A 26,988-nucleotide genomic window follows, 5' to 3' on the forward strand; every position below is an offset into this window, starting at 1 on the left:
GGACAGGATAGCACATACCTCGGCCTTTGATGTACCAGTCATGGTGCACTGACTGGAGCGAACAATTAGTCCAATGGGCCCACCGACGGGGATCGACCCCAGACCAACCGCGCATCAAGCGAGCGCTTTACCACTGGGTTACTTCCCTTCCCAAATCGTCATGAAAGTCAAACTTGATCTGTAATAATATATGATACAAAATTTCAGCTCAGTATCTTGAGGCATTGCAAAAATAAAGTCCGGAAAAATAAATTTCGTATCTCCTAAATTCATTAATTCAAGAGACAGAAATAGGTAAATCGTCATGAAAGTCAAACTTGATCTGTAAAGAAACACTATACGTAAAATTTCAGCTCAATAGCTCGGGACATTGGGGAAAAACAAATTCCGCATTCCATAAGTTCAAGGACTATAATTCGGTCAAAATGAGTAAATCGTTATTAAAGTCTAGCTTGATCTGTAATGGTATATGATAAAGTTATATACAAAATTTCAGCTCAATATCTTAAAAAATCCAGAAAACTGTATGTGGGGCAGACAAATAGACAGACGGAGGTGAAACATATAGTCCACTCCGGTTGGACCGATCGAAGTATAATATTACTAAATGAGTGCAACAGTCGCAAAACTAACTTTATATGCTGCTTATATACTACAGACAATTCAGTATTCTTCGTCAATATATTGTAGACACATGGTCACAAAAGCTTAATAGCTGAAGATTAAACAGAATGATACACAGGTTGAAGATTCAAAATGGATCAAAGAGCAAACTGGGCATATTAAGTTATTATATTAAGTTTACGTTAGTTACCGGTAGGTTTATTTAGGGTGGTGGTGGTTTGGGTTCGGTGTTAACCGTGTTAGTATTAAGATGTTTAGTGTTAGACGTGTTCGTGTTCAAAATGATAGTGTTACCAGTGTTAACGTTACAGTTAATTATTAATATCTGTTAAAGTGTTAGTGTTACCAGTGTTATTGTTAGTGTTAGTGTTAGTATTAAAGCGTTAAACGTATTATTGTTAGTAGTGTTAAGAATATTATTATTAGCATAAAGTGTTAAGAAATGTTAGTATAAAGTTTAGGTTTGGTGTTGGCGTTGCTGTTGGCGTTGGCGTTGGTGTTGGTGTTGGTGTCGGTGTTGGTGTTGGTGTCGGTGTTAGTTTACGTGTTATTGTTAGTGCTAAGTTTGTTTTAGTGTTAGTGTTAGTTTAGGTGTTAGTGTTAGCTTAGGTGTTAGTGTTAGTGTTAGCTTAGGTGTTAGTGTTAGCTTAGGTGTTAGTGTTAGTGTTAGCTTAGGTGTTAGTGTTAGCTTAGGTGTTAGCGTTAGTGTTAGCTTAGGTGTTAGTGTTAGTGTTAGCTTAGGTGTTAGTGTTAGCTTAGGTGTTAGCGTTAGTGTTAGCTTAGGTGTTAGTGTTAGTGTTAGCTTAGGTGTTAGTGTTAGCTTAGGTGTTAGTGTTAGTGTTAGCTTAGGTGTTAGTGTTAGCTTAGGTGTTAGCGTTAGTGTTAGCTTAGGTGTTAGTGTTAGTGTTAGCTTAGGTGTTAGTGTTAGCTTAGGTGTTAGTGTTAGTGTTAGCTTAGGTGTTAGTGTTAGCTTAGGTGTTAGTGTTAGTGTTAGCTTAGGTGTTAGTGTTAGTGTTAGCTTAGGTGTTAGTGTTAGCTTAGGTGTTAGTGTTAGTGTTAGCTTAGGTGTTAGTGTTAGCTTAGGTGTTAGCGTTAGTGTTAGCTTAGGTGTTAGTGTTAGGGTTAGTGCAGTTTGGTTTAGTATTAGTGTTAGTGTTAATGTTGGTGTTGGTGCCTGTGTTGGTGTCTGTGTTGGTGTTGGTGTTGGTGCCTGTGTTGCTGCCTGTGTTGGTGTTGGTGCCTGTGTTGGTGTTGCTGTTAGTTTAGGTGTTAGTGTTAGTGGACGTTTGGTTTAATGTTAGTGTTAGTGTTGATGTTGGTGTTGAGTTTGGTGTTGGTGTTAGTTTAAGTGTAAGTGTTAGTGTTAGTGCTAAGTTTGTTTTAGTGTTAGTGTTAATGTTAGTTTAGGTGTTAGTGTTAGTGTAGGTGTTAGTGTTAGTTTAGGTGTTAGTTTAGGTGTTAGTGTTAAGTTTGGTTTAGTGTTGGTGTTTAAAATAAGAAACCAGACGTTCTCTATAAATTGTATATTAATAAAATATCAACTTTTACTTGGTATAAAAACTAAAACTAAAAATCAAAGAATCTAATCATCAATTGTAAACAAATATATGTATAAATGAAATGTATAAATAAAAAGTAAACAATGGCTTCCTGTTAAATATTGATATATACGGCCATATATACCCGATCGAACGCTGGTTTGTTTTGGGGGGTTTTGTGGGAGGGTTTTGTATTCTCAAGATAATAAATTCACAACATATTTCATTAAAACTACGACATTTGAAATAAAGTCATGAGGTACTTTTACCTTTTTACGTGGACAACGTTTCCTAATTTTCTTCAAATAGATCTCACATTTTGAAGAGAAGTTTTTGACAGGTTGTTCCATGTCCAAATGTAATGAACTGTCTGACTCAAAACAGCAAGTTAGCAAACGAAACACGGACAGGGATAGTGAGTAAAGTGTTCACCTTGTTAAACCTGTACACAGCTGTGGAGTTAATTAAACCCCAAGCTGAAAACCAGTGCAAGGAAACAAATGACTGAACTGAACTGAACTGTATTTACACTCAGGCCGTATTCTACGGCATATGAGGACATGTTTACATAGAACAATTAATACATTGTGACAAGATGGTGAAAGTACAATGACATACATAAATACAAAAACACACAGAAAATCAGCCAGCGGGTTTGAAAGTATCCATAACTAAGTTACAAAATATAGAAAGTTTTCTAAGGACACCAGCTTTTTTTGAGTTAAATAATTTATAAAATTTATATATATTTGGTTTTGATTAACAGAAAGCGGGTAAATAGCGATTTCTTTCATTCTTAAAAAACATGCATGTAAATATATAATGAACTCATCTCCGATGTCGTAATTTTTACATAATGGAAATATTCGATTGTTTAGTGATACATTTTTCCATCTGCCAGTTTCAATAGGAAGATTATGAATCGTAATAATGGACACCAGTGTTTTTTCTCTATAAGTGTGAGATATGTCTCAAATGCAACAGTATTGTTTAATAATTTATGATTTGAAGCTTTGGATGAGTTATTAACGTGGGTGTACCATGATTGTAAATATTGATCAGTAACCCTTGTGGAAATATATATTTTCAACAAGGAACAACAGATACCACGTACGCAACACCAATGTACAAACAACCAGTATACGAATGAATGAACAGAGCTTTATTCGCATTAGACCTAATGGACCTTGAGCACATTGCTATATACATATATACAGAGATATAATGTTTGTATACAACTTTTATAACGTAAAATCGTATTTACACAATTCGGTCACATTAGTGATATTGGCGCGCTTGAGTATTAACATGATGTTTATAAAATAAATCAATGCAAAATTATAGGTACACGTTATATATATATATATATATATATATATATATATATATATATATATATATATATATATATATATATATATATATATATAACACAACCTTTCTACATATGCATTCACATTCACAAGAATTAATGAATGGTTTATGTTTCACGACACCACTATAGCACATTGATTTATTAATCATCGGCTATTGGATGTCACACATTTGGCGTCTAGTCTTAGAAAGGAAACCCGCTACATGTTTTCATTAGTAGCAAGGGATCTTTTATATGCACCATCCCATAGACAGGATAGCACATACCACGACCTTTGATATACCAGTCGCGGTGCAATCGATGGAGCGAGAAATAGCCGAATGGGTCCACAGACGTGGATCCATCCCAGACCGACCGCGCATTAAGCGGGTGCACAGAAAGTCACCCCTTCTTAAAAACATCATAGTTATGTGCCTAAAAATATGATAACATTTTACAGGCACGACGTAGCAGAGGAGCTAGGGACCTTTAGCCACATACCAAATATTTTAAACCAAAAACGTATTATTGATATTTTCATTTGGCGTAATGAATTTATCTTCAAGCATATAATTAAAAACAATTCCCACGGTAGCCAATGCTCCCCTAAAATTTACGTAAACACGCTACCAAAATAGTCAGACCAGTTATGTTCAGTGTCTTAATACTAAGTCCAACACATTGCAAAATGATATACCGGTGTAGCATTTAATTTGCACTCCCCAAGAATATGCACTCCCCAGTCATTATTATACGTATAATTTGCACTCCCCCAGTTATTATTATACGTGTAATACGTACTCCCCTTGAATTATTTGCACTCCCCTAGGTATTACTATACATATAACGTGCACTCTCCACTACTATGTTTGAATACTTCAGTGAATAAAATCCACATTCATTGTTAGTCCCTTATCGGTCCAACCGGAAGGGTTATCTATAGGTTTCATCTCCGTTCTTCTGTCTGTCACTCTGGAGTCTGTCCGTCTGTCTGTCCCACATAAAGTTTTGTGGATAGGTTTTTTCCACAATTCCTCGAGATATTGAGCTGAAATTTGGTATATAATTTTTAACATATACCATTAGAGATAAAGTGTGACTTTCTTGACGATTTACACATTTTGACCGATATGATCCGCCCCTGATTGACATAGCCATCTAGATTCGGCACTGATATTTATATCAACTTTTACAAAATGCACTGGCCATACAAATATCAAAAAACGCTAAAAAAAATATCATTATGTGAATTCTTAAAACATGATTGTAATCTACGTGTAATATAAACTGAGGGAGTGCATATTATTCAGAGGGAGTGCATAGTATATATATATATAATATGCACTGGGGAGTGCTTATTCTACGTATAATCTTGACTGGGCAGTACAAATCCAGGGGAGTACAAATTATATGTGACACCGGTACCGGGCTGCGAACAACTGCGTCACCGAGGTCGGTATATAAACACACACACAATAACTACAAATTAATTAATTTCGCCCCAAGTCCCAACTGCCACTGCACTACCGAGGCCGCTAATCAGGAAAGAAGGAAGCAAATGTTTTATTTAACGACACACTCAACACATTGTATTTACGGTTATATGGCGTCGGACATATAGTTAAGGACCACACATGTACTGAGAGAGGAAACCCGCTGTCGCCACTTCAGGGGCTACTCTTTTCGATTAGCAGCAATGGATCTTTTATATGCACCATCTCACAGACAGGATAGGACATACATGTACCACGGTTTTTGATATACCAGTCTTGGTGCCCTGGCTGGAACGAGAAATAGCCCAATGGGTCCACCGACTGGGATCGATTCTAGACCGACCGCGCAATGAAGCGAACGCTCTACCACTGGGCTACGTCCCGCCCCGGGCCGTTAATCAGTTTAGTCGGGAATTAATGGACCTGTGAAAGAAAACATTATCTGGAGCATGTTCGTTACATTCGTCACACTCTCACTCACGGCTTGTTACGTAAATGATCGCAGACACCGGCTCGTTATTAACAGAGACACGTACCGATCTGGGTTTAATGCGAAACCTCTGTCAGGGAAACCATTACTGACGACGGAAAATGGTGACAGCGGTGTAAAAGGTAATCTCGTGTTTGTCTGCATGTCGTTAATGGGAATCTTCTCAAGACAGACACGCATGCCATTATCAATTAATTTGTAGTGCTAGTTAAAACATGAGATATTTCACTTGGAACGGAGAACCGGCGTCGGTGGCGTAGTGGTTAAGCCATCGGACTACAGGCTAGTAGGTACAGGTTCGCAGCCCGGTACCGGCTCCAACCCAGAGCGAGTTCTTAAGGGCTCAATGGGTAGGTGTAAGGCCACTACACCCTCTTCACTCTCACTAACTACTAACCAACTAACAATTAACCTACTGTCCTGGACAGACAGCCCAGGTAGCTGAGGTGTGTGCCCAGGACAGCGTGCTTGAACCTTAATTGGATATAAGCACGAAAAAATAAGTACGATCGTTAAGAGAGGCAGATGGACAGGAAGGAAAGTTTTAATTAACGACGCACTCAACACATTTTATTTACGGTTATATAGCATCAGGCATATGGTTATGGACCACACAGGTATTGAGAGAGGAAACCCGCTGTCGCCACGTCATGGCTACTCTAATAATAGTAATAGTAATAGTAGTAATAATAATAACTTATTCTGTGTCGATCTGCGTCAGATTTTATGGAAGCCAATAACTACAGTGCTCACCCACGTGAAATAGGTCACATGATTTACTGGTGTCCCTCTCGGTAATTTCCGTATTTCAAGTTCGCTGTCAGTCGGAAACCCCGATTTCTTAGGGTGCGCTCCTTTCACCTCTCCTGGACATGTTCCAACTGTTTTGTCCTGGACAGCGAAAGGAACTATTTTAGAACAGGAAGTTACTTCAACAACATGGCTGCCTCTTTTGTTGTGGTCAAGCATTCGATCGTTTCAATTATTAAACATAAAATAAACGCTTTAACATACACACTACAGTAAATCAGAACAACGATGTCGCCTCTTTGACTGGTGGTTATGTTGTTTAACTAGTCCTTGTAATCTTTATACCTACATTTGGCTAGATAATTAGTAATTTGTACTTTCCTAAAACACAAACCTTGCATTGTCCGCCATTTTGTCTTCCGGCTGCACCACGTCATCGACTAGCAGAGGCAGAGTAAGTCCTGGACAGTGTTCCCGTTCCCGTTCCCATTGCTGTGCGGAGTACTCTGGCTCTCCGGGAGAGTGAAAGGAGCGCACCCTTAGCTTCGACTGGTTATTTTAACTGTGTTCAAAGATGTGACAGAAAGATGGGTCTGGCATTATTAAATAACCGGGGCCGGACGTAGTCCAGAGGTAAAGTGTCCGCCTGATGCGCGGTCAGTCTGGGATCGATCCCCGTCGGTGGATCCATTGGGCTATTTCTCGCTCCAGCTTGTGCACCACGACTGGTATAACAAAGCCGTTGTATCTGGTATCTTGTCTGTAGGATGGTGCATATGATATATCCCTTGCTACTGATGGAAGAAATGTAGCGGGTTTCCTCTCTAAGACTATAAGTCAAAATCACCAAATGTTTGACATCCAATAGCGGGAATTAGCCCAGAGGTAAAGCGCTCGCTCGATGCGCGATCGGTCTGGGATCGATCCCCGTCGGTAGGCCCATTGGGCTATTTCTCGTAACAGCCAGTGCATAACGACTGGCATATCAAAGGCCATGGTATGTACTGTCCTGTCTGTGGGATGGTGCATATAAAAGATCTCTTGTTGCTAATCGAAAAGAGTAGCCCATGAAGTGGCGACAGAGGGTTTCCTCTCTCAATAGCTGTGTGGTCCTTAATCATATGTCTGACGCCATATAACCGTAAATAAAATGTGTTGAGTGCGTCGTTAAATAAAATATTTCTTTCTTTCCTTCCTTCCTTCCAATAGGCGATGATTAATAAATCAATGGGCTCTAGTGCTGTCGTTAAACAAAACAAAACTTTAAATTTGCTTGGGCGTCGCAAAAATAGGCATTATTCCTTTCTGTTCAGTTTCTGTTTTATCAGGTTAGGCTTACAGCTTTATAATATTTTCCAAAATAGTCTTACTGACACAGATAATATATACCAAGCCGTAATGGAAAATCGATAAGACATTAATTTGCATTTAATTCCAGAAAATGACTGGGCACACGGAGGGGAAGTCATCATTATTAATGCCAAAAAAGGAAAACACATTTCGAGTGGCATGTAATGATGCATAACAGGTTCTCTTAATACATTCAGGAAAGTCGTTATAGGAAACGTCTACTTTCAAAAATCCAACCAATCGGAGCAGTCGTATCAAATTTGTTCGGATGCTATGAGAGTCCCATAAAAGCCCATTCTGGAAGCTACTCTCGACCCACTAACGAGCTATTCTCGATTCAAAACCTATACTAGATCGCACATTTACCTTTCGACCGACCGTTCAAAATTGCGCCAAACTTCTCAACAAAATTGCGCACCCTTTTCTCTTTGGCATTAACAGCTCCATTCAAATTCCATAGCACCATCACCACCCCTCCCGCCTGCTACCGATTCAATCGGGCTGCTGGTGCTCCCTTGCACCTGCTAGCGCAGACGGTCCCTCCTTGCCCCCCCCCCCCCCCACCTTTCCTGTCATGGACGGAGGAGCCGGCCAAGGCCGGCTCTTGTGCCCACGACAGGCGTGCGCTACAACAGCTTGTTCTGAATGTGCACGTAAAACCCTATGACATGACATGACATACCACACTTTATGGGTTGTCATGCCACAACCAGAGGCGGTCAGGCCCTTTTTAAGGGCCCTTTGGCCAACCTAGGGAGACACCACAGCATCATAGAGGTCTAATTAACGAGCTACTCTCGATTCACTAATGTCAAAACCTATTAGCTCCGGAACTTTCTTTTTGACCGACCGTTCAAAACTGCGCCCAAATTCCTCAATCAATCTTGTGCACCTTTTCTCTTTTGGCATAATTCTTGCTCCATTCAAAATTCCATAGCACGATCACAACAGCTTGCTTTGAATGTGCACGTAAAGCCCTATGACATGACATGACATGCCACACTTTAAGGCTTTGTGAGTAGACTGTCACGCCCTTCCAAGTAAACCCTGTCCACAGTTCAAGTCTTTGCGAGCTGACAGTCGTACCCCTCCCAGTAAACCTATCCACACGGTAAATCTTTGTGAGTAGACTGCCACGCCCCTCCAGAGTAAACCCTACAATTAAATCTAGAGGTTATTTTTATTGTAATGTTAAAAATACATAACTGTGATAAATATAATAAATCAATGAAGAATGCGAAAATGGTTGCACTGACCCAGTAGAGTTCCAGATAACAAGAAGAAAAAGGTTATCATGATCTAACCGAGTCTACGGTAACATGACCAATAATGTGGAGAGAGAGAGAGAGAGAGAGAGAGAGAGAGAGAGAGAGAGAGAGAGAGAGAGAGAGAGAGAGAGAGAGAGAGAGAGAGAGAGAGAGAGAGAGAGAGAGAGAGAGAGAGAGAGAGACAGAGAGAGAGAGAGAGAGAGACAGAGAGAAACAGAGAGAGACAGACATGAAAGAGAAGAGAGAGAGAGAGAGAGAGAGAGAGAGAGAGAGAGAGAGAGAGAGAGAGAGAGAGAGAGAGAGAGAGAGAGAGAGTATACCCGCTTCCTCTACAAAGGCGACTCCTGTCTTGAAGAAGCGGGGCGGGAAGAAATACTTTATATGCTCCTCCCCTATAATTGGCACAACATTTATAGCACGGCATTTGGAGAGGAGTGGAGAGAGAGGGGAGAGAGAGGGGGAGAGAGAGGGGAGAGATAGAGAGGAGAGAGAGAGAGAGGAGAGAGAGAGAAGAGGGAGAGAGAGAGATAAAGGTGTGGGGATAAAGAGAGGGTCTCTCCTGAGAGAGTGAGGGAGAGAGAGAGAGAAAAGAGAGAGATGTAGAGAGAGTAAGAGTTAGAGAAGAGATTATGAGAATACCTAGACATGAGAGAGTAGATACAGATGAGAGAGAGAGAGAGAGATAGCGAGATGGGAGAGAGTTAGAGGAATGAGAGAAGAGAGACCAGAAGACAGAGAGGGGCGTTGAAGAAGATAGAGGGGGGGGGAGGGATAGAGAGAGGAGAGATAGTGATGAGATAAAGAGACGATAAGGTATAGACTAGAGAGAGAGATAGATAGGAGAGAGGAGAGAGGAGAGAGAGCGATGAAGAATACACAAATACATTAGAAAACGAGACAGAGAGAGGTGATTGAGGGAAAGATAGAGATAGGGAGGAGAGATGGGAGGATAAAAGTAAGTCGAGAGGGGAGAGGAAAAGGCGAGAGAGGGAGGGGAGAGGGGAGAGAGAGAGGGAGGGAGAGAGAGAGAGAGAATTGAGACAAAGAGAATAAAATATCGGACAAGGGGGAGGAGAAAGGGGGATTAGGGAAGTAAAAGAAAGGGGGGAGAATGAGGAGAAAGAGAGGTGGGGATAGAGAAGGGAGGGAGAAGAGGAGATGCGGGGGAGAAGAGAGTAAGAGAGGAGAGAGGAGAGAGCAGAAGGAAAGTAGAGAAAGCGGACGAGAGAGGGCGAAACGGGAGAGAGAGAGGGGGGGAGGGGAAAGAAGATTCTAGGGGGGAGGGAAAAGGAGGGGGAGGGGCGAGAGGAGGGCGGAACAAAGAGGAGCGAGAGAAGAGAAAGCGAGGGGAAGGGGGGAGAAAGAGGGGGGGCAGAGACACGATAGGGGAGGGGGGAAGAGGAGGGGGGAGAGGAAAGAGGGGAAGGGGGGGGAGAGAGAGAGAGAGAAGGAGGGAGAGAGAGGGGGGCTTGGAGAGAGCGGGAAAGAGATAAGGGAGAGAGGGGGGGAGATCGAGAGAAAGGAAGAGAAGAGGGGGGGAGAGGAGGGAGAGAAGATAGAGGGAAAAAAGATTCTGGGAGATAGAGAGAGGAGAATGAAGAGACATAGAGACATATCTTTTTGAGAAAAGAGGGGGGGGGAGGGGAGAGAGAGGGACGATGAGAGGAAAAAGGAGAGAAGTAGGGAGAGGAGAGAAAGAGCGAGAGAGAGCTTTCGACGAGAGGGAGAGAGAGGGGATGAAGAGATACACATACTTCTTATAAAACGAGAAGAGAGAGGGGATGGAGGGAGAGACGAGAGGGGGAGAGGGGGAAAAGGGAGAGGGAGGGAGAGAAGAGGAGGGAGAGAGAGAGAGAGGAGAAGGAGAGAGAGAAAGAGAGAGAGAGAGAGAGAGAGCGAGAGGAGAGATAGATCAATAAAGAGGGGGACAGAGAAGAAGGAGGGGCGAAACACGGAAGGGAGAGAAAAGAAAGGATGTAAAGAGGGGGGGAGAGGGAGAGAGATGGGGAGAGGGGAAGAGAGGGAGAGAAAAGAGAGAAAGATAGAGAGAGAGAGCAAAAGAGAGAGAGAGAGAGAGAGGAGAGAGGAGAGATAGATGAGGATACACAGTATCATTATAAAAACGAGCGGGAGAGGGAGAGGGGATGGAGGGGAGAGAGAGGGAAGTGTGGGATGAGAAGAGAGAGAGTAGATGATAGAGAGAGAGAGAGAGAGGTAGTGGTTAAGAGAGAGAGTGGATTCTCAGAGAGAGAGAGCGAGAGAGAGAGAGTGACGGACAGTGTTCCGCGACTGGTATATTAAAGGCCGTGGTATGTGATGTCCTGTCTGTAGGATGATTTTTTTGTTTAGTTTAACGACATCACTTGAGCACATTGATTAATCAGTCTTTGGCTATAGGATGTGAAACATTTGGTAATTCTTACATAGAGTCATAGGTAGGAAACCCACAGACAGGAAAGCACATACCACGGCCTTTTTGCAAGTACACTAGGCGAGGACTCCCCCGACTGAGCTACATCCCACCCCCTGTGGGACGGTGCATATAAACGATCCCTTGCTACCGATGGTAAAAAATGTAGTGGGTTTCCTATCTAAGACTATATCAACATTATCAAATTTTTTACATTCAATAATCAGCGTGCTCTAGTGGTGTCGTTAAACAATTATAATAAAGAAAACACTCCACCGCTGAGGCATATGCCGGACCATATCTGGGTTGAAACCTATTACTGTGCTTATATTCAATTACGGTTGTAGCACGCTATCCTGGGCACAGACTTCATGGTCAGCTATCTGGGCCGTGTGTCCCGCCCCGAACGATATGTAAATGGCAGGTATTTTTATTTTTTATTTTTTGTTTTTATTCAACGAGGCACTCAACTCATTTTACTTACGGTTATATGGCGTCGGACATATGGTTAAAAACCACACAGATATTGAGAGAGGAAATCCGCTGTCACCACTTCATACGCTACTCTTTTCGATTAGCAGCAAGGGATCTTTCATATGCACCATCCCACAGACAGGATAGTACATAACACGGCCTTTGGTACACCAGTTGTGGAGCACTAGCTGAAACGAGAAACTAGTCGGAATGTGTAATGCAAATCTCGTCTCTCACAAGTCACTAGTTCTGGGAATAGTAACACGTTTGTTTTGTTTAACGACATTACTAGAGCGCATTGGGCAGGACGTAGCCCAGTGGTAAAGTGTTGCTTGATGCGCAGTTGGTTTGGGATCGATCCTCGTCGGTGCACTTGTTGAAACGAGAAAAAATATGGGAATAGTGTTTAAATAGGCCAGATCAGCGGGCTTGAACCGTAATTAGATATAAAAACGAAAATAAATTAAAATTAGATTTAAGAAAGAACAACCAGAGAGCTGACTTCAAATTGTCTCCCTTTACGATCTTTGCGACGCCATATTAATTGAATCACGTGCGAAGCACTCACAGCTTTCAGTCCCAGCGCTCCGCCAGTCGAGTGATAAGTAGCATTAAACTCTGTCCAAAACATATTAATTTTTGTTAACTAGATTACAGATATTTCAGTTTTTAATTAACAGTCTATCGGGCGTCACTGTCACATATTCGATACAATATCTGTCAGGTCGTCCCAAATTGATGCCAGTGTTAAATGTGAAATTTTTGCTTTGTTTTGTTTTATACAACACTGGCGTAGGAAGCCGAAGGGGGGGGACTCACTTCGTACCGTCGAAATAGTCCGGTTTACATAGAGGACCGGTTTAGACAGAGTTCATCCAGAGTTATGGTTCTTAAATGATCGACAACTCGCGATCAACAATGACATTTGAACCCATGGATGGTTGGGAAACATAGTCATACAAGTCAGACTTTCAATCGATTATTTCACACGAACAGAGACTTTTTAACGATTGTAATTAAATATCAAATATATTTTTCTGCATAAAATATTAGTGGCTGCATATTAAACGTGTCTGTTGATGTTAAAACGTAGAGTTTTAGATCTTGTCTGGTTAAACCATTGGTGCAACAATCCATTTAGATTTTCAAACTTTCCATTTGTCAGACCTTCGTTTTTGAAAAACCCAGGAGTGCTAAAAATCACACTCCTCAAAATGCTTACGAGGGGAGTGGAAATGACACTCCTCAAAATGCATTATTCCCAGTCTGGAGCTCCACGCGGTAAGACGTGTTTGTTTCGCTTGTGCACACTGCACGTGCTTGACTTGGGGGTCCTTCATTTCGTTGTTTTTGTCAGCGATATGAAGTTTTCTACTGGGATGTATGCGGCCATGGCAACTGATTGATAGCTAGAACGCTTCTTGTTTCGACAGCCTGCACCACCAGGTTGGATTATTTTTTAGCGAGATTCCTTGCCTCCACGTCATTTCTCCGTCTGACTGTCGACTCGTTTTTTTCGTGACTCGTATGACGGCCATTCTGCAGAACGCCACGGTTGTTCTACATGTCCGAGCCTGTCCTAGCAGCACTGGAAGATTGACCGCCCCACTCTAAGAAGACATAGGAAGCGGGGTCGGCCCCTACCACTCTTTTTCTAGACTTTACCTTGCTTTATAGTGATACCATCTCGTACCCTCCGGAGTCGGGCCCGTCCGCACTACCATACCAACCCATGATGACTGGACTATACCCTAGTTGATACTCTCTCTCGTTCAGACGGATCCGGCTTCTCAAGATCTGTATTTCAGCACAGCACTACACCTTCAACGTCTATCGACTGTCAATCTAGGGGTTTTCTTGACGGGATGCAACCCATCTCGTCCTTTTAAGGTGTGCACCCAAACGGCCTTAACGAGGCCACTCGCGTGGACAAATCGATCGGACTTTAAACTTTTAGATCTGCGTTCAAAATTTTATGTCGAAATTACTTCTTTTTTAAAAATGTTATTAAATAGTCCGATCCTCTCTTCTTTCTCTTATTTAATTTTGGACTGTCCTTCTAAAATGCTGCAAATTATATCAATGTTCGGCAAAATTCTGCCCATTTTCAACCCCCCTCCCCACCCCCCTCCCTTCCATCCCGAGTCAGGCCACCGATCTTATCGGAGGTCGGACTGGGGATAGGCGTGTTCGAAACCCTAGTGGTATATGGGCACGTTAAACTAGTTATCATCATCATCATCAAAATGCATAGGAGAGGAAAATCGCACTTGGCAATTGACGATCATTGTTCAACTAATTAAGCAGCCCGTCGGTCAGTCAAATCCCAATCCGGTGTAGACAGAGGTAATTAATGCATGAACGGTTCTTTCGTTCTTGATTTTTTATCCGGAGTCCGGAGTAGACAGAGTACAATGACAATGACAATGACAAAGAGAGCAAGCTGTTGTAGCACACGCCTATCCTGGCCACAGGGACCGGCCTTGGCCGGTTCCCTCTGTCCAGGACAGGAAAGGGTTGGGGGAGGGTTGTAGAGAGAGAACGCCTGCACTCGCAAGTGCAAGGGAGCACCAGCAGTCCAATGTTGGTGACAGGCGGGGGGTATTTGGTGCTATAGAATTTTGAAAGTCCCGTAGGATTATGTCAAAGAGGAAGACGTGCGCGTTTTACATGAAGGAAATTTGGCGCAATTTTGATGGTCGTTCTAATTGAAATAGTGAAGAGAGCCAATAGGTTTTGCTTTTAGTATTCCGAAAGTGGCTCTTTATTATGACCGGACAGAGTACGGATTATCAAAAGTCGTGTTATGTACTACCCTGTCTGTGGGATGGCGCTTACAAATGATCCCTTGCTGCTTGTCGAAAAGAGTAGCCCATGAAGTGGCGACAGCGGGTTTCTTCTCTCAATATCTGACTGGTCCTTAACCATATGTCAGGCGCCATATTACCGTAGGCCTAAATAAAATGTGTTGAGTGCGTTGTTAAATACAACATTTCGTTCGTTTAATTCCTGTAACACACGGAGTTTCTTGCTTGCAGTATCATTCTGCGCATATCTGTGCGTGCATTTAACCATTGTTGTTTGACGTGTTTGGGTTGTTGTTTGTTTTTGTTGTTTTCGTTTGGCATTTTTGTTGCTGTTTTTTTGTTTGCGGAGAAGGGGGGGGGGGGGGGGGGCTTGAATCCCAGTGGTAAAGCTTCCTCCTGATACGCGGTCGGTTTGGGATCGATCCCCGTCGAAGGGCCCATTGGGCTATTTCTCGTTCCAGCCAATGCACCACGACTGGTATATCAAAGGTCGTGGTATATTTTATCCTATCTGGGGGATGGTGCGTATAAAATTTCCCTTGCTACTAATGGAAAACAAATGTAGCGGGTTTTCTTTCTTTTTGTAAAAAATTACCAAATGTTTGACATCCAGTAGCCGATGATTAATAAATCAAGAATGCCGTATTGATTGCCATATCGTTTACAGTAGCTCAATACCAAAAAAAAGTTTGGACGAATGAATGAATGACTGAATCAATGAATGGACGAACGAACGAACGAACGGACGGACGGACGGACGGACGGACGGACGGACGGAGGAATGACTGAATGAATTAACGAACGAACGAACGAACGAACGCACGCACGGTCGGACGAATGAATGTATGAATGAATGAAAGGACGGACGGACGGACGGATGGACGGACGAAAGGACGGACGGACGGAAGAACAAATGAGCGAACGAACGAATGAATGAATGAAGCGACAGATCCGAGATTTTAAACACTACAACATATTTGTTCACCATTAAAGCCGTTTTTTTATCTAAATTAGAAGTACTTAAATTTAGTTATTTACAATATTAAATTTCATACACTTGTAGTGGTTCTGGTCAGCCAGGTTTTTGCATTACCCCAAAATACATTTGTGATAATTCTAAAAACGCACGTTTGTCTGAGAAGTAATGATTATGTTATAGAGACAAGCTCTAGTTATTTTTGATGGTATTTCCCTGTTTAAACATCACAAACTTCAGCTTTTCTCTGTTATAAACTAAGTGTCCATTTCCAACTGAAACTAGGATGTGTGCCTTTAAACGACACTCCAGCACAAAAATATATATCGGCTACTGAGCGTCAAACAAAGGCAAGCACATAAACATTGTTTTCCTGTCTTTAAGTTGTTATAAAGTTAACCTTTAACACTGTCGCCTGAGAATTTCTTTTGCATATAGTACAACATAGTGCTTCCTATTGGATGACGCAAGTGCAGCACGACTGGTATATCAAAGGCCGTGGTAGTTGCTATCCTGTCTGTGGGATGGCACATATAATAAAAAATATATATATAAAAAATAATTTTAAAAATCCCTTGCTTCTAATGGAAAATGTAGCGGGTTACCGGCATCGGTGGTGTCGTGGTTAAGCAATCCGACATGAGGCTGGTATGTACTGGGTTCGCCGCCCGATACCGGCTCTCACCCAGAGCAAGTTTTAACGACTCCGAGGGTATGTGTAAGACCATTACATCCTCTTCTCTCTCACTAACCACTAACAAACTAACAACTAACCCACTGCCCTGGACAGACAGCTCAGATAGCTAAAGTGTGTGCCCAGGACAGCGTGTTTGAGCCTTAATTGGATATAAGCAAGGGACGAAGTTGAAATGAATGAATACATGCAGCGGATTTCCACTCTAAGACTGTATATCAAAATTACTAAATCACTGGCGTAGGAAGCGGGGGGGGGGGGGGGGGGGGGGTGGCAAGGTGCCGTGGGGGGGGGGACAAGGGGGCATGTGCCACCATTTCCAGATATTTTGCTTTATATTTGCAGTTATCTTTCGACTAGCCTGACAAAATGGCATCGTCGTGGTGCACACGTCATCAGTCAAAATCATAACAGCACTAAAGATACCAGGCTACCTTGAAGCGTCAGCAGGAACCATGGACTGAATTCAGTCAGTTGTTTTTCTCTAAACGCTTGCGAACAATTTTAACTGGGAAGTGGTTATTCGATTTAATGTGTAGCGAAAAACAACAACATCGGGCCGAATTTACGAAGCCTTTCTTCTTCTTCTTCTTCTTCTTCTTCTTCTTCTTAAAAGCAAGTGTTTAAGCATTGTAAATGTATGTAAGACATAAACAGGCTCTATAAGCTCGGCTCTTGGGGACAAGCGTTATCGACAGACGGCTGGCTGAACTCATCCCTCTTCTCGGAACATCATCTCGGGTTACTTTACAAGAACTCATGACTCGTTTCCGTGAAATGAGGAACCGGATAACAACGAAGTATTTTTTTATGCGATCGCTGTCAACTGTTTTGCTTCAATCGTTATTTTTTTTGGAGATAAAAATTATGACAAAGATAATCAGCTGACACGAGGCTGTGTGAATTAAAATAAAGATTAAGGACTGAATGTTTCGTGGAAGAAGAAATGTTTAAAGGAACGGGAAGTTACTTAGTAATGCTAGCATTAGACTGTCAGTTGCCACGACGAAGTTGGCAAAATAGACGATTGCGTTGTAATTTCCCAGCTTACAACGGGTGAACTCGGATTAACAACTAACAGGTTATACGACGAGAATCGAGTTGTAAGAGCGCTCAGACTGGAAACTGGGCAGTCGTAGAAGTCCAAACAAAAGCAAAACGACATGTTACCAAAACTGAATGAAAACCAAACCAAGGTCACACCAATAAAAATATCTTCTTTCAATTCAATTCTTTATTCACTCAGACCATATACATAGTACATGAGTAATATAATATTGAATTTTGTATTCATTTGTTCATCTTCCTACTTTAGAAAATGTATTTCGTTAAAAAAATTGGATTTTGGATTAAACTGGTGTGTCGTGCAATCTTGCTACTTCGTCTTCTGAGTTTAGACACGATAAACAAATTATATTTCTTCTGCTCACTTATTGGAAAACAAAATTATGAGCATGATCGAGAAATAGAAATATTATTCCAAAACTACTATAGATTTATGAAATATATATATATATATATATATATATATATATATATATATATATATATATATATATATATATATATACAGTTTTTGTTTCGAAAAACCCTTCCCGTATTCTATGTAGAAGAATAACTGTATATTTAACGACACCCCAGCAGAAACAAATACATCGGCTTTTGTGTGACAAAAAAGGGATATGCCGATAAACAATAAAACACAGAGCAAATAGCTATGACAGCGTCACATTCATGAAAAAGAACGACACATATCGACATAACAAAATATTTTTTAAAAACCCATACACACAAAAATAAGCACAAATAAGACACAAAAACCAACAACTACCTACACCCATCCATCCAAAAAACAATCAACAATCAGACGAAACCCACTACACTTTTCCTAATCCAGCAAGGGATCTTTTATATGCAACATCTGTCCCACAGACAGTATAGCACATACCACGTCCTTTGATATACCAGTCGTGGTGCATTGTTTGGAACCAGAAAAACGCCAAGATGATTCAGTTCTGCGACGCAAGCACTTCAAGCGAGCGCTCAACCGACTGAACTAAATCCCGCCCCCGTGGTAAAGATGAACAAAACAACATGTTTTAGACAACACAATACCGGATGTCCGCCTTGGCAGTGTCACCATTTGGCAGCTTAGGTTCTTCACTGTTTACTTGTTGATATAAACTAGGTCACGGCGTTTCAAAATCAATCTCAGAGTTTTGGTTGGGGTTTACGATTAGGGAGAAGAAAGTCTGGTTCCCTGACGCCTACTTCAATTTATTTTGGGGAACAAAACACAAATGACAAAATTTAAAAAGAGTATTATGTCGACCATGAGTGTCGTGTATCAACAAATATATACTCTTCAAAAAAAGTGGGGGAACCTGAAATATTAATGTTAATATCAACTTTTAGACCGAACATACGTTTTGACCATAGGCATCCTAGTAAAGAACGTTCAGGTCTGTTTATCAACACACCGAAACACATTTCATAGTTTGCACGTGCATCACGCAGTTGCCCCGTACACGTGCGTGGGATGTCATTTTCGAGTTTGACAATTTCTAGGAAGATCCATTAATCACTGTGGAAAATTATTTCTGTCAATCTTTTTCATTCTGTTGATAATACAGTTGTTATTGTTTTGTTTTTAGTCATTTTTATTGTTTGAATTTGCGATTTACTGATAAAAAAAACGTCAACTTTCAAATTTCACTTCTGACATCAATCGTCCTTCAAGATCTTTGGTGGTCATAAAACCTACTGTAATACTGAACTACCGGTTGTAATGTTTGCCCAGTTAATTCACTATTATCATATAGCCATTCCCCACAGCTAATATACCTTACAATTTTGCCAATTGCAAATTCTTATTAGAGTTCCCCTACTTTTTTTTTTGAAGAGTATATTAGTTGTGAATGAGAACTATATTAAAGGAGCATACTCTATTTTTCAGCCTGTGAAAAAGGACACTTAGTTTAGTTAATACATAAACCTGCGCAATACATTTGGATTAATATATAACAGAGAGAAGCTAAAATACCATATGTTTAAACGGAGAAATGCCGTCTAAAAATAAGTAGAGCTTGTCTGATAGCCATTACTTCTCAGACGAACGTGCCTTTTTAGAATTATTAAAAATAATTTTTTAGGATATTACAAAACCCTGGATGACCAGAACCACTTCTGGTGTATGCAGATTAATATTCTAAATAATAAAATGTAAACACGTCTAACTTAAATTATCAAAGACGGCTTTAATAATGAAACTTACGTCGTAGTGTTTGAAAACTAGGGTCCGTTACTTTAACGAGTTTGTATACCACACACGTTTCGGACCCGTCCATCCCGGGTCCGGTGTCTGGCATGGCAAGTTCTATTAGTTCTGACACTTCCAGGATGGAACAGAGGGAATGCGCTAACACGTAATGTGTTATTATTGCGCGTGTTTACCCACTAATACCGGATGCGATATTTTGGCGGGTATTCTATATAAATTCTACCGCATGTCGTACTGGCTAAACACAAGCATCGAACACGATGGCGTGTAAGGTAAGGAAACTGAAAAAGTTGTATTTCTATGTTCCGTTCTCTTACTAGTCTCCTTTTAAAAATTATTTTTGTCAATAATTCAAGTTTGGTTTACATAAAACGAACAGAAAATTTGTTTTGCTGGTAACCAAAGATGTTCTATTTATGTAATATTTGTAAAATCATTGGTTAACATACAAATAAAACAGCAGTACTCATCCATAGCAGAGGCGGATCTAGGAAAGGGGGTGGGTGGGCCAGGCCCACCCCCACCCCTAAATATTTCAACAGTTATAATTTTATTATATATAATTTTCTTTTTTTTTTACGATCCCCTCCAAACCTCCCCCATTGGCATTCCGCCAATACATTTTCTGGATCCGCCACTGCATAGTGAAGAATATCGTCTGCTAGTGGAGTTGAAAATTGGCATTTGTCATTCATGATTATGTGGGCGGAACGTAGCCCAGTGGTTAAGTGCTCCCTTGATGTGCGGTCGGTTTGGGATCGGTCTCCGTCGGTGGCCTCATTGGGCCATTTCTCGCTCTAGCCAATGCCCCACGATTGGTATATCAAAGACCGTGGTATGTGCTATCCTGTCTGTGGGATGGTGCACATAAAATATCCCTTGCTACTAATGAAAACAATGTAGCAGATTTCCTCTCTAAGACTATATGTCAAAATTACCAAATGTTTGACATCCAATAGCTGGTGGTTTTTAAATCAATCAGCTTTAGTGGTGTCGTTAAACAAAACAAACTTTAGTTTCATATGACGCAAAAGTCCTAGAAATATTAAACTAACACATAGTTGTTTTATTATTTATAGGCATTAGGCCACATACACAAGGTTTACTTCTGTCCAACACTGAGTGAGTACATTTGTAAATAGTAATTAGTGAATTAGTAAATAATCTAAATTAGGCAACAACAAAAAAGTCGGTTTTCAGTCAGACCAAAGTTGCAGGAATTGATGCGGCATTTTTTTTGTTTTTTTTGTAAAGCATGGATTGCACAGAAAAGGTGGGTATATTTCATACCGAAATATGGGGCATATTTAAATTGAAATCAGAATGCACGTCCTAGTTCATGCGCGATGGCATTTTGGCTCCAAATGCGGTTTTACGTCAAAGTTCGACCAAAATCGACGTCATACCGGAAAACAAAATGGTGACGTGCGCTGACCAGAGACCAGAGATTTATTTTGTTTGGCCTTACATTCAATTAGAATATTTATTTCCAAAACAGATAAACTAATAAGTGAGGCTTAAACGGTTATATTTACAAACATATACATGTAAAACGAATTGTCAGCGATAGTCTTAGGCCAGATACATGATAACATATATACACACACGCACACACGCACACACGCGCGCGCATATACACGCACACTTACATACAAAACACACATTCACTTAATCATATTGATGTACTTACCATGTTTGACACCCAATTACCGATATCTATTTTTATGCTAGGGTGTCGTTAAGCATTCGTTCATTCTTTTACAGCCTTTTTACATAATATGGGCGCACGCGCACATTCACATACACACACACAAGCGCGCACGCTCACATACAAAATTGTTTTTGTTGACATGACACAAATAGACGTACATGGTATACTGCTACGTAACTATAACGAGCCTATATTAAAATACTTATTTTTTTAGTTTAAATAAATATTTCTCATATTTCTGTTTTCATCGGTTTTTTTTCAGATGCCTGTCCAATCTATAGCGGTGGCCATTTTGATTTGTTTACTTTCTGTCTTAACTAATACGTCGTGCCTTTCTATGCCAGGTAATTATGAGTAAAGTAAAGTAAAGTTTGTTTTATTTAAAGGCATATTGTCACAGACCACTGACCTATTTAATGGTCTAACAAAGTATTACCTGAACAAAAATAATTTGATTTGTCCCAAAATGTACTTTATTCAACCATCTTCATAAGCACCATACTCTATTTATTAATAATATTTTGCAAAAATAATTGAATTATGGCAATGGTCCATAATTCAAAAACTAAAATTGCCGAGAGGCATGACATGGATTTCACTCCATCATGGTTTAGTTAAGATGATGCAATAGCTAGATTTGGTTTCTAACAATTATTTATTATCCAATTTTAGATAAATATGGTCCTTAAATCTGTGACAGCACATTGGGGTTGAGGGGGTGGGGAGAGGCATAAGCGTACGAGGTAGGGGGCAGGGGGGGGGGGGGGGGGAAACAGCTGCCATCCTAGTGCTGGAACAAAACCTCAAATTCGCGTAAAAACGATAAAGATATTTGAGCAAAATGTGCTAACCTGAGACCTTTTAACCATGCATTTCCATCAGTCTACCTTCAAAAATACTTGTAATCCATGTAAACATGCGTAGTTATTCGTTAGCAACTCTATATAGCTGCTTTGGTAGTAAATTTTGTTATTCAAATTCGGGGGGGGGGGGGGGGGGGGGGGAGAGAGAGAGAGAGAGAGAGAGAGAGAGAGAGAGAGGGGTCGTCCTTTTCCATTCTGACAGTAAGTAACTCTCATTCCCAGACTACACGAGCCACCCGTGCCTTCGTGAATGCGACTCGACAGCGCCCCCTAGAGTGTGCGAGTATAACTTCACCGTGGAGAACTACGCGACGCGTACCAAAGCCTGCTACGACTGCCCCTTCACCCCCTCCGACTGCTTCCGGCCGCACTGCATCCCGGGAGACGGCAACCCGAGGTCGGTTATTGTTGCGAATCGAATGCTTTCTGGTCCATCCATACAGGTAATTATAAAACCATGAATTCAAAATATCTACTGACTAACCAAGTAAAGATTTAAGTTTTTAACATTTTAATTTTTATTACATTCTAACTGAATTTGTGTTTCTCTTGTTTTCTTACACACCCGTTGGTGAGAACATTATTCGTTATTTTTACAACACATACTTGTTAACACATATATGTGCGATAACATTTTACAGATATACGACTGACTGCACCTAGGTCATGACCGGGTCACAAATGCCATACCATCCAATAAAAAAGCACGGTAGAAATCGATCACTAGATGTGACGTACAAGTTAACCTGAAATTGACTTGTCTGTGACGCACAAGTTAACTAAAAGCGCTAGGGCCTAAAATAGGTTTTGGATGGAAAAGGCGTTTAAATTTATTTTTAAGCTGTTTTCTGAAGATATGTAACAAATAGAATACTAAATTCGTGTCCGTTAGATACCATTTATCTTAAGTTTTAAAACAACTCGTTGTAAGATAACGGTATCTAACGGCCACTCATGTATTATTCTCGATGTAACTACTACTCTTGTTGCTCTTTTAATACCTTATATTTGTATGCTGTATATATTGTATAGTAAGCAAAGCCGTGGTATGTACTATCCTGTCAGTGAGATGGTGCATATAAAAGTCCCCTTGCTGCTAATCGAAACGAGTAGTCCATGTATAAACTACATACATATATATACACCACGCAATAACACAAACCTCCTGCCAGAGATGAAGAAAGGAAGGAAATGTTTTATTTAACGACGAACTCAACACATTTTATTTACGGTTATATGGCGTCGAACATATGGTTAAGGACCACACAGATATTGAGGGAGGAAACCCGCTGTCGCCACTTCATGGGCTACTCTTTTCGATTAGCAGCAAGGGATCTTTTATATGCACCATCCCATAGACAGGATAGCACATGCCACGGCCTTTGATATACCAGTCGTGGACTGGAATGGAAGGAAGGAAATGTTTTATTTAATGACGAACTCAACACATTTTATTTACGGTTATATGGCGTCAAACATATGGTTAAGGACCACACAGATATTGAGGGAGGAAACCCGCTGTCGCCACTTCATGGGCTACTCTTTTCGATTAGCAGCAAGGGATCTTTTATATGCACCATCCCATAGACAGGATAGCGAATACCACGGCCTTTGATATACCAGTTGTGGACTATTTGTGACTAATTTATTCCATATTTAGGCCTGACACAAACAATATTTTTTGTTTAATTCTAACTGTATATTTAGTTATTATGATGCTTTAAAATATGCTTTTGTTTCTATCTCTTCTAATTCAAATTATAAATTTCATAGCCTTATTACCCCACCAACCCCCTGCCTTGGACACATCCACTGAGGAATCTCAGAAACTGTGCCCATGGCAGTCGTGCTCGAACCTTCAGTGGATGTAAACACGAGTCAAATGGCTGATTGATTGATCGACTAAACCCCTATCCAGGACGGACAAGTCCATATAGCTGAGGTGTGTGCCCAGGACAGTGTTCTGGATATAAGCACTAAGATAACTATAATTTAAATTAATAAATCTCTAAGGAATCTTGCTAGTCGAGGCCTCGGGGATTTTTACGCCATCCAGGCTGGTAGGTACTGGGACTCCAATCCCTGAGGTGGGAGTGCTCCCCCTGAGTGAGTGCTCCGCAAGGCTCAATGGGTAGGTGTAAACCACTTGCACCGACCAGTGATCCATAACTGCTTCAACAAAGGCCATGCTTTGTGCTATCCTGCCCGTGGGAAGCGCAAATAAAAGATCCCTTGCTGCTAATCGGAAGAGTAGCCCATATAGTGGCGACAGCGGGTTTCCTCTTAAAATCTGTGTGGTCCTTAACCATATGTCTGACGCCATATAACCGTAAATAAAATGTGTTGAGTGCGTCGTTAAATAAAACATTTCTTTCTTTCTCTAATGAGATTAAGCCCTCTTACTATGGGAACAAACCCAGATTTTAATCAGAGGCTGTGCCTACAGTAAGCGTGTTTGAACCTTCGGGATATAAGCACTTTAGTACCTACCAAACAAACGAGGGAAGGATGTAGCTCAGTGGTACAGAGCTCGCCTGACATGCGGTACAACGCAGGATCGATCGCCCTCAATTCCGTGTTCACCTGTCCCAGCCAGAATGAATGAATGAATAAATGAATGTTTAACGACACCCCAGCACGAAAAATACATCGGCTATTGGGTGTCAAACTATAGTAATGCAAACAAATAAAGTGATGATCAACATCAATAGAAAAATTCAAGATTTAAATAAAAACATTGTCAAGAACTGTGCAAAAACACAAATATCACAGATAGATACTGACTTTTACTCAAAATTTCAATTTGTGCTGTATTGGCCATTCTCAAAGAGAATGTTACACCCCTGCACCACGGTGAGGTTACAACACGCGCAAGGGTGTCCCGGTCAGAGTTCCACGACTGGTGTATCAAATGCCGTGCTATAAATGTTGTGCCAATTATAAGAGAGGAGCATATAAAGTATTTCTTCCCGCCCCGCTTCTTCAAGACAGGAGTCGCCTTTGTAGAGGAAGCGGGTATATTTTTTCTCTCTGTGTCTCTCTCTCTCTCTGTCTGTCTCTGTCTCTCTTTATGTAAGGTTGTCGTTGAATAACAATCCTTTCCTTCTCCGTGTAACAGGTGTGCGAAGGCGACGAAGTGGTGGTCAACGTCCATAACAAGATGATTGGGGGTGAGGGGACGACCATTCACTGGCACGGGCTGCACCAGCGGGGAACACCGGAAATGGACGGAGCTGTGCTTGTCACACAGTGCCCCATACATGCGCATTCGACATTTCAGTATCGGTAAGCAGACGACATCGTCATTAGCATTTCCAAATTCGAATCCCTGTCGCAGGTGGCATCATACTAGAGTTATCCACCCATTTGGTTGCCCAAAATACGGAAACGAATACGAGAAAATATAGTGTTCGTGTTATGTGATTAATGGCTGGGGAGCTGCTTTGTATGCTGAATTGTTACACTGGGTTTGACAGGGAAGATGATGCAGTTTGTGAATATGTGAACTTGGTTTACACTGGATACTGCATAATGTCCCCCACAGCACCTTGAAGTCATGCAACATTTGTATAAAATGCACAGAAATGGGTGTGATTCGGTCCTTAAGCCCACGTGTGTTTGTTTACATTGATATAACGTGAAAAAGAGGTGGACAACAGAGGTCGTCCTTTTGAGTGTTCACTGGCCCCAGGCAGGTAATGTTTCTTGTGAAATGCCAATGGTCTGATGGAATTAATAAAAGTACTACAGCCACTGGGGCTATATGAGAAAACTTAGTGTAATTAATTATGGTCTGAGACCAGGTGCCCGTACCGAATATTGTTCACTGGAGAAGGGTGTAGACTGTTGCGATCAAATGTTTTAGGGGGTTCGGGTCATAGCCCCTAAAATACATTAGAATGAAGAAAACTAGCTTGGAACGGGAGAGGGGTTCGACCACAACCCCACCCCTCTTTGTACAAATGACATCTTCCAGCGCTCTTCCTTTCTAACGAAGATAGGCCAGTGATGTACGTGTGTAGAAGTATTTATATAGAATAGACCGTAAACAGAGTCGCAATCTGATTAAAATTAGCTTTACTGGTCTACTGGTTGGTGGAATGCAGTAATAAACTCTGGATTGTATACTAGTATAAACAAATTTTATCGCTATACCATCACGTTGTTTTTGTTTTTTTGTCTTGAAACGAATTTTATATAAACTTTTATATTGAAATTAGTTTCCGGCATAATTCGTAATTCACCCGAATCATTTCGTATACCCATTTCGCATAATCCCGAATGTTTTCAAATTCTTTTCAAATCACTGGCATGATTTTGCAAGTAAGGTTTTGATTCGTCGAATGAAAGGTCAACTGGACATGACCTCCAACGGGGTGCTGTTAGATCCACAGGTAATGGTAATTAACCAGTGGAGCTAATTTTAATTAGATTGACAGGGTCAGAACTGACCGAAAATATATGCGTTATATATGCGGTCATGATATATCGGCGTGTGTATGTGGGTGGGAGAGGGAGAGGGTGGTATTCTGCCACGCGATATTTTAATCTCTGGATAGCCTCAAACGCAATTTCCTACCCTCTCCGGTGTCTACGGATCTGTTCTATTAAGTGCTGCTCCGAAAGGCAAAGTCCGGAAATTACTTAGTTTCAATGAAGACATTCCTTGTTCGAATCTTCTAAGTGGAGACTGAATGATGTCTTAAACGTATACCCATATACGTGTTTGTAGGCATTATAATACGTTCAAGCCGACGTCTTTGATAGAAAACGACTGTCGATGTTTTCTTGTCACGGGGAAATAACTCCTGAAGAGAAATGGTCCTGCTGATCTGATTGAGTTGCGTCCCTTACTACTAAGAGCACGGTATTGCTGGTGATAGAGCGGTTATTATTAGGTTGTTTA

At 41.1% G+C, this 26,988-nt stretch overlaps 1 protein-coding gene across 1 annotated transcript in view; it reads left to right on the top strand.

Annotated features, from left to right (window-relative positions):
* Positions 1–5,458: 5,458 nt before the first annotated feature.
* Positions 5,459–26,988, top strand: part of LOC121380427 (laccase-2-like) — a 35,031-nt gene continuing 13,501 nt past the window's right edge. The window contains exons 1-3 of the mRNA XM_041509279.1: positions 5,459–5,621; positions 22,305–22,525; positions 25,201–25,367. Coding sequence (XP_041365213.1) covers positions 5,459–5,621; positions 22,305–22,525; positions 25,201–25,367 — 551 coding nt within the window. The remainder of the gene's footprint in view (positions 5,622–22,304; positions 22,526–25,200; positions 25,368–26,988) is intronic.

The sequence above is a fragment of the Gigantopelta aegis genome, chromosome 1 (genome assembly GCF_016097555.1).
Source record: "Gigantopelta aegis isolate Gae_Host chromosome 1, Gae_host_genome, whole genome shotgun sequence".
In the NCBI taxonomy this organism is placed as follows: Eukaryota; Metazoa; Mollusca; class Gastropoda; order Neomphalida; family Peltospiridae; genus Gigantopelta; species Gigantopelta aegis.